The sequence below is a fragment of the Sarcophilus harrisii genome, chromosome 1 (genome assembly GCF_902635505.1).
Source record: "Sarcophilus harrisii chromosome 1, mSarHar1.11, whole genome shotgun sequence".
NCBI lineage: Eukaryota > Metazoa > Chordata > Mammalia > Dasyuromorphia > Dasyuridae > Sarcophilus > Sarcophilus harrisii.
The window spans coordinates 276,569,255-276,577,964 of NC_045426.1; the positions used below are offsets into that span (position 1 = coordinate 276,569,255).

The 8,710-nt window shown below is 39.9% G+C and overlaps 1 protein-coding gene across 1 annotated transcript in view; it reads left to right on the top strand.

Moving 5' to 3' along the window:
• The window catches only part of ABCC6 (ATP binding cassette subfamily C member 6), a 60,713-nt gene extending 52,003 nt beyond the window's left edge, over window positions 1–8,710 (top strand). The window contains exons 25-31 of the mRNA XM_023497397.2: window positions 753–879; window positions 2,233–2,334; window positions 2,914–3,060; window positions 3,201–3,359; window positions 3,533–3,699; window positions 4,706–4,900; window positions 6,989–8,710. Coding sequence (XP_023353165.1) covers window positions 753–879; window positions 2,233–2,334; window positions 2,914–3,060; window positions 3,201–3,359; window positions 3,533–3,699; window positions 4,706–4,900; window positions 6,989–7,097 — 1,006 coding nt within the window. The 3' untranslated portion in view covers window positions 7,098–8,710. The remainder of the gene's footprint in view (window positions 1–752; window positions 880–2,232; window positions 2,335–2,913; window positions 3,061–3,200; window positions 3,360–3,532; window positions 3,700–4,705; window positions 4,901–6,988) is intronic.

Sequence of the window (8,710 nt, forward strand, 5' to 3'; positions counted from 1 at the left end):
CTTCCTGATCCCTAATTGGGCCACAAGTCAGCTTTTTCCTTACTTGGCTTGTCTCTGATAAGGGCTGTAGCAGAGCACATGCACTACCTTTATTGTAAACTAACAGACATATAATTAATTTCTTACTGTGTTTCAAGCCCTTCCCTCAAGAAGCTTACATTCTAATGGGGAAAACAACATATATGTGTTTAAATAGATATATGCAATATACATTTGAAACATATGGAAGAGAACCTTAGAGAAGAAGGTACTAGTTGTTGCATGGTGGAGAGAAAACCTGGAGAAGATGGTGTTTGAACTGTGTTTTGAATGAAGTTAAGGGTTCTAAGAATGAGATGGGTATGGGGAGAGAAAGCTTTCCAGCAACGGGGTTTAGTCAATGCAAAAGCAGTGAGATAGAATATAGATTGCTGTGTGTCATTTAATTGCTAGCAAAATAGCAGAATTCTTGAGGGAATCTTTCCCTTGGCATCTGTCTCTCACACAGATGTACCCCGTGTAGAAAAAGGGAGTCATTGGCTTTCAGTGCTAGGCTGGAATTTCTTAATCGTGAGAATCCCAAGGTTTTCTCAATTTTCCAAAGTTGCTATGTCTCAGGACACATGTACTGATCTCACAAGGCCTTGTTACCATCAAAATCTCTATATGGGATGAACTACCCAAAGGATTGATATGAAATAATATAGAAACAAGTGAAAAAATAACCTTTCCCTGGGTTGAAAAGAAAACACCTCCTCTCTTGGGTCCAACAGGTGGCTGGCAACCAATATGGAACTCCTAGGAAATATTCTCATCTTCACTGCTGCCTTCTTCGCTGTGTTCAGCAAGCCTCATCTCAGTCCCGGAATTGTAGGATTTTCTGTGTCAATGACTCTCCAGGTAATGTAACACAAGAGGTCAGGAGAAGTTAGGGCTGGAAAAGCAGATCTGCATAGGGATGATAACTAAAACCTTAGGAGCCAATCATATCACCAAGTGAAATAGTACAGAGATGGAAAAAGTCTCAGAATAGAACCCTTAGTGAATGAATACTGACAGCAGGAATAGCCTGGATGAAGTTCCATCCAGCACAGAAAATAGAGAAGTATTGAGTAAGACAGATAGGAGACCCAGAGAACATCAGTGTTATGAAAACCTATGAAAATCTAGAGATTGCCTGGGCAACTGGTAGCAGAGCTCGGACTTACTTAGAAGTCAAAGATAGCTGCTAAAAAAGGCACACTACCCTGGGGACGTTGCTTAGGATCATGATAGGCTTTGTCCTGCATGAGGCAAATCTCAGTGGCACACATTAAGTTAAGAGTCTCCCAGACCCTTCCATCTGCTTGCTACCCTTCTGGGGCCAGGAGCTGGATCCTTTCTAGACAAGGCCCACCTATCTTCTTCCATCTTGTCATTTCAGCCTCTCTCTGTACTTCTATCATTTTCTCATACTCCAGTATGCTTGAAACCAAGCTGTGGCTTCTCCCTGGATCCAAATATATCCTTTTCCAGACTCAGGGCCTGAGCAGAGTTACAAATGACTCCACTGGGCCTCTGCACTCATGCCAGAAACTTCTGTGCTAGAGTGGGGCTGGAAAATCATCTTAGTCAGTTGGTTGGAACTCAGTGCTATGAAAATCAACCCCATGGGAGCCTTCTCTTTATTCCATGGTCAACAGTGATTTCCTTTAACCTCAGATAACTTATATATGTATGCTCTTAGACCTAAAAGGATGACAGTATGAATGTTTCAGTACAAACCATCTTCTCTCCTGGAGACTACTGTAGCCTCTTGGTATCTGCCCTGCTGATGATAGGCCAAGTTTTTTTACTGCCAGATTACTCTGTAATTGTCTTCATTACCTAGCACCAGGACCATCTTGTTTTTCTTTTCTGATCTGTGTCTTTCTGGTGTGTTTATATGTTTGTTAGCATTTCTGCCTAAAGAAGGTATGATTGAAGATCACCCCAAGAGAGAATGCTTGCTTTGCTTTCTATTATTTGCTTTCCTCAAATGGAGAAGGAAGTTGGTAAAATGGAAATAGCACTGGCATTGGAAGCAGAAGATGTGGGGTCAAGCCTTGTTTTTGATGCTTGCTATTTGTGCAACTCATTTAAGCTCCATGGTCCTATGGTCCTTGGGTATATTTTTGTAGGATCAAAAGAGCACACCTTTAGAACACAACCTATCAATTTAAAATTTGCTATCAAGACAAACTTCCTGAACATCACCCACTTTATTCATAATAGGTAACTGAGATCCTACACTGGGCAGTGCGTTCTTGGACAGACTTGGAGAACAACATTGTCTCTGTGGAGAGGATGAGAGACTATACTATGTCCTCCAAGGAGGTAACTTCTATTTTCTGTTTTGAAACAAACCATCATGATCTTTATTAATCAGACTGTGACAACAGATTTGTGCCTGTTTCTAGTTGGTCACATCATAATGCCCTGTTTTTAAAAATCAGAAATCTGTGCCATCTCATCTACCATTTTTGGGTGGGGAAAGAATTGGAAATTAAGATCAACAAATTAAAGGGGAATTGGGTGTTAGTAGATTTCTCATCAATGAAGTATGGGGACATGTTTTCTAAGAAGAGCTGTATGCCTGTTTGTGGAAGAATGCACACAGAATTTTTGTTCCAGGATAGTTTAGTTAGCTTGAGTTGGATTATTTAGGCAAGTCATTTAATTAATTAGTATGACAAGATCCTTTTCAAGGCTCTTTTCTAGGATCCTTTGTGTAGACCCCCACCATACATGTACCTAAGTATCTATCATGACTTCTGATTTCAGTAAATTATCTTCAATCATAGCATGCTTCAGAGAAAGGCATTTTTCTTTTCTCCTGGCAGACATGCCAGGTTTAAGTCCTTCTAAATGACTTTCTCTTACCATTTCATTTCGGCATTTTCTGCTTTTGTCTAGGCCCCTTGGATCCTGCCCCATAATAGGGTCTGTCATACCTGGCCTGCTAGGGGGCAGATTGAATTTCGAGGTTACAGCCTAAGGTACAGGCCAGAGTTAGCGCTGGCCTTACGGAATCTGACTCTGAAAATTCACCCACAGGAGAAGGTAAGCAAGGCTTCCTATGGGTCCATTATAACTACTACAATTCAGTCAATTCCAACTCTGAAAAGTTTAAGGTTTTCTTTGAGTTTCTAAGAGGCTAGTCCTAATAACAGAAGATACCACCCTCCCGGGTCTTCATCTAGGTTGGCATTGTTGGCCGAACAGGGGCAGGGAAATCATCCCTCACCATTAGCCTCTTGAGGCTCATTGAAGCTGCAGAAGGAGGGATCTGGATTGATGGGATCAATATCAGTCAAGTGGGACTCCATACCCTGAGGTCCAAAATAACCATCATCCCTCAGGTATGTGGTTGGTTATTGGAGAAAACCATTAATAATCATTCCTAAGAATTTGGACTTTATACATCAAATGTGGGTGGAGGGAGAATAATCTGGGTGTCTAAAAGGGAAGGTGCCCTGTTCTTTGCTTTGTTAGGATGTTACTAGTGGATTTTTCTTTTCCCTTCTGTCCCAAGGACCCAATTTTGTTTCCTGGCTCCATGAGAATGAACCTTGATCTCTTGGATGAACATTCTGATGATGAGATTTGGGGGGCACTAGAAATGGTTCAGCTTAAGACCTTTATTTTAGGTCTCCCTGGCCAGCTACAATATGAATGCTCAGACCAAGGAGATAACCTGAGGTAAGGACAGTATGGAAAAAGGGGGAAAGCACTTAATTACATCACCTAGAGCTAGGAATTGGGCATAACAAGAATGGTTTGGCTCTGGTCTTAATGGTAGTGGCATAAAATAGATCTGAAAGGAACTTCAAGAGATCATCTATCTCAAGGAGTTCTTATACTTTTTTTGTAACATGGACCCCTTGTGATATCTTTGATCTTCTTCAGATGTACTACATCTTTAAATGCATAACATAAAAACACAGGATTGAACAGGAAAGTAAAAGTTAGCGAACAAATAAATAAATGTGATCTTTTTTCCTATTCAAATTCAACAGACCCCTTAAATCTATCCACTGGGGATCTCTGTGGAGTGAAGAACTCCTAACTTATTTAGTTTAGCTCTTTTCCTTCTGACTATCATGGTATTTATCCTCATTTGATAGATAAGACAGTTAAGGCCCAGTGAGAATGTGATTTGGTTAAAGGTCACAAAAAAATCAAAGCAAAGATCAAAGTTTTCCAGATCACAGAATCACAGATTTAGAATTAGTTAGATTAAAATTAACTTTGGAGTTCACTCACTACAATTCCTTCAATTTTTACAGATAAGCAAACTGGCCCTCCAAAGTTGAGTAACTTGCTCAAAGTTCCACAGGTAACAAGTGTCAGAACTGGAATTAGAAATATCCATTCCTTTCCAGCTGTACAACAGATAGCAGTGGACAGACAGAAGTTCAGAAAAAAAAAAAAAAAAAAGGCCACCATGTTGACCTTTGCCTTGACTTACAAGCTATCTGAAACACACACACAGAGAATGAGAGAGGGGCAGGTAGGAGGAGAAGAAGGGAGAGAGAGAGAGAGAGAGAGAGAGAGAGAGAGAGAGAGAGAGAGAGAGAGAAAGAATATGAATGAAAATATATGTATGTGTATGTAAGATGGACAAGGAAGAAAAGGAAAAGGAAATGGAAGATTTAGTGACCCCTTGGTCACCATGTGGGTCACTCTTTTCTGTTTGCTCAAACAGTGTAGGCCAGAAGCAGCTCTTATGTCTGGCCAGAGCCCTGCTCCGGAAAACCAAAATCCTTTTCCTAGATGAAGCCACAGCTGCTGTGGATCCTCAAAATGATCTCCAGATTCAGGCTATCCTCAGAAATCAGTTTGCAGATTGCACAGTATTGACCATTGCTCATCGTCTGCACACAGTGATGTATTGCAACAGGTAACCCCTGCAAGAGTCTTTTGTCTTTTCCTCCAATATCTTCCCAGAAAGATGCTTAGAGTGAGTCCTGCTTGTAGTTCAGCAATCCCTAACCCACTCCTCAACTGAGAACTCAGGTTGCTACTAAATTCTTCATAATTCTTCCCCTGACACCAATAACCTAAGTATGCAGAAGACCCTAAAGGTAGTGAGGATTCAGCTCTTACAGATTTTTGAAGTGAGCTCTATACCTGAATGGAAGAGAACAGAAGATGGAAGATATCCAATACTTGCTGTAGTCTAATTTCAATTCAGAATCATGGCAGGGCAATCTATGGAATACACCAGGCCTCTAGGAGAAAGTTAATTTCCCTGGGTCTGGAACATATCCTACCTTGCATAATCACTGGCATCTACATAATTCTCTCAAGTTTGTGAGGCACTTTATATTCCAACAACCTAGAGAAGAAAGTGCCAACAGGAGGCTGATATGCCTTTGATTGTGTCATAAACAGCTACAACTCAGGAGGTAATATTTTCATGTTGAGAGAAGGAAACAGGTCAAGTAATGACCTTAGTTAATGTAAAATGTAAGCATTGATCTTTTGTCTTCTTGACTTAAAGCAAATATATTCCCTGAGGTTTAATTAGCTTCTTCCTTACCTAACACAATGAGTTAAAATCATGCATTTCTTGTGGAAAAGGAGAGAAGTAGGCTATATGACAGTAAAAGTATTCAATAATTTGGAATCGATTGATGATCTAAACCCAAGAATAGGCAATGTTAGAAGGAAGTCTCCAGTGAAATACTCCATGGACCTATGTAATGCCCTATAATGCCATTTAACATTTTTATAAATTATTTGGAAAAAGCATAGATAGCATTTATAGCAAATTAATAGGCAATATGATGCTGGGAGGGGTAGCTAATGCATTGGAAGTCAGTTGAGATCCAAAGTCTTGATAGGCTAGAAAATCTGGCTGAATCTAAAAATAAAATTTAATGAATATAAATGTAAAATTTTATGCTGGATCAAAGAAACCAACTTAATGAGTACAAAAGAAAGAAAAGGGAGGGGCAGAAACAACTCAGTAGTTCACTGGAAAAAGATCAGAAGGTTTTAGGGTACTGACAATCCAATTCAGGCAAAGTATAACATGTGATCTTGTGGCATAGCTTCCAGGAATACAGAGGTGATAGTCACATAGTATTCTGTCCTGGTCTGACCACAAATGGAATTGTGTTCATTTCTGAATGTTATATTTTTGAAAGGATGCTAATAAGCAGAGAGCATCCAGAAAAAGGTGATCAGAGTGGTAAAAGGCCACAAATCCATGATATTAGAAGGCCTGACTGAAGGAACTGGGGAAAAGAAACAAATTGGGGGATAGGGAGATATGATGGCTATCATCTTCAAATACTTGAAAAGTTGGCATGTAGAAAAGGATTTAGATTTGTTCCATTTGGCGTCAAGGAGGCAGCTTGGGTATTATAGTGAATAGAATGCTAGGCCTGGAGTCAGGAAAACCTGAATTCAAATCCAGCTTCAGAAGCCTATTAACTGTGTGACCCTAGGCAAGTCACTTAATTTGTTTGTTTGCCTTAATCCACTGGAGTAAGAAATGGAAGCCACTCTAGTATCTTTGCCAAGAAAATCCCATGGACAATATGGTCTACAGAGTCACCAGATGACACTGAACAGTAACAAGCAGAATCGGGAACTATGGGCAGAGATGGAAAAAAGGCAAATATAGCTTAATTTTTTAGAAAAACTTCCTAATAGCTATCTAAATATGGAATGGGCTGCTGGCAGAAGTAGTAGTTATTACAGGACTCCATACAGTTTGAATGACCTTTTTGCTGGGAGTGTTATGGTAGGAATACTTTTTCTGGAAAGAATTGGGCTAGGTGGCCATTAGGAAACCTTTAAACTCATAAATTTGAATATTCTGGGCACTTAATAAATGTCTGGTGAATTGAGTTTGGCAATTTAAAGCTAGAACAGGGAAAAAAATACTGGCTCTCAATATGCTCTACTACATTTAGGTTGTGAATCTTACAGCAATTTAGCTTCATAGGAACAGTGTTTATTTTTCTTCCTCTGCTAGGATTCTAGTCATGGACAATGGAGCAGTGGCAGAATTTGATACCCCAGCCCAATTGCTGGCTCAAAGAGGGCTATTCTACAAATTGGCAGAAGAGTCAGGCCTCATCTGATTAAGTTCTGGAGAACCAGCTATTAATGTCTTCATAAAAAGAGCACCCACCCATAATCCAGAATGGACTCATCCTTGGTCTAAATCTGAATGCTTCCATAAAGTGGGACCAGATTCCTATGGCAAGATCTACTATAAGTCGGAGAGGAAAGGGCTCAGTGTTGGTGGATCTTAGGCCACATTGATGACAGTGATTTTTGTGTCCCAGAGATTCACAGATGGCTCTGGGGTTATTACTTCAGTTCACCATACTATTCATTCTTAGCACACAACTGTAGTATCAAGGGACAATTCAATAGGAAAAAGGGCGTGAGTGGGACCCAACAGACCATCAGCCCCTGCTTTCCACAGAGTCAATATCAGTCCCCTGTTCATCCTTCCCAGCTCTATTTCTGCAATCCACTGCCATCCCATATTGGTGCTGTGAATAAAGTGCCTTCATGATGCTACCTTATGCTTGTTCTTTAGCTAACTGTAACTTTAGCTAATGAGAATTTCCTCTCAGACGTTACCCCCTCAGAAACCTAAAGCAAGTCAAGCCTAGAGAGCATGGCATAGATAGGAGGATGTCAGGAACAAACAGGTTCAAGTTCTATTTTTGACACTAATTATTCAAATGAACATTGATAAAGTCACTTAGTCTCTTAGTGACCTAAATTATATCTCTGCATTGGGATAATACACATATGCGTCCCACTTTTATTTAGAGATATATTTTTTCATCTACATGAGGAACTCTCAGTGTCCTCCAATGCTCTCTGGTAATTCATGTAACTTACTGTCCTGATGCATTATTGGGGGGCACCAGAATCACACTGTATGTCAGAAGCAAGACTTAGACTCAAGTTTTCCTGAATTCAATGTTTTCTACCTACAAACCATTGACAATTTTGGCATTTGTCCCATCCTCAATATGAAGAAGTCTAAGTGCTCTGCCTATGGCTCATTATCAAGGCTGTGGCCTTACACAGACTTAGATCAAAGTTGGGAACTTTCTCATGCCAACTTTTATTGTTCATAACCCACACAGGGTTTGGGGAACTTGGATTTGAAAACGGGTACTGTTTCCATGCAAGCACTAAGGATAACAATCTACCATATCTAACATTTAATACCAGCATGACCAGGGGTAACGTCACAGGGTTTCATTTTCCTTATCTACAAAATGAAGTTGGACTAGATTTTCTCTGAAGTCCTTCTAGCTCTTCTATAGGTAAAGGATACACTTCATCAAACTTCTGTATAAGTGGGGCCATTACTCTGGAAGGGGAAATGGAAGATTTGGTGCTTCAAATGTAGCTAATCTTAAACTTGAACAACAAATTCTGTTAACATGTCTTTACCTGATGTCAGCAGTAACTCATACATATTTTTTTTTACCTCCACAACATCTCTGCATCCCTTATCTCTCTACTTACATGATCATCATCCTAATTTATGCCTTCATTAGTTTTCACCTGGATTATTGCAATAACCTCCTAATTTTGTCTCCTTGCTTCTAAATTCTCCCCATTCCAACATAACATATACTTTAATGGCACCAAACTCTAGTGGAAATGCGGGCCACTAAACCATACTAAGTATTCTGGCTGACAATGTAGAAAACCAATTGAC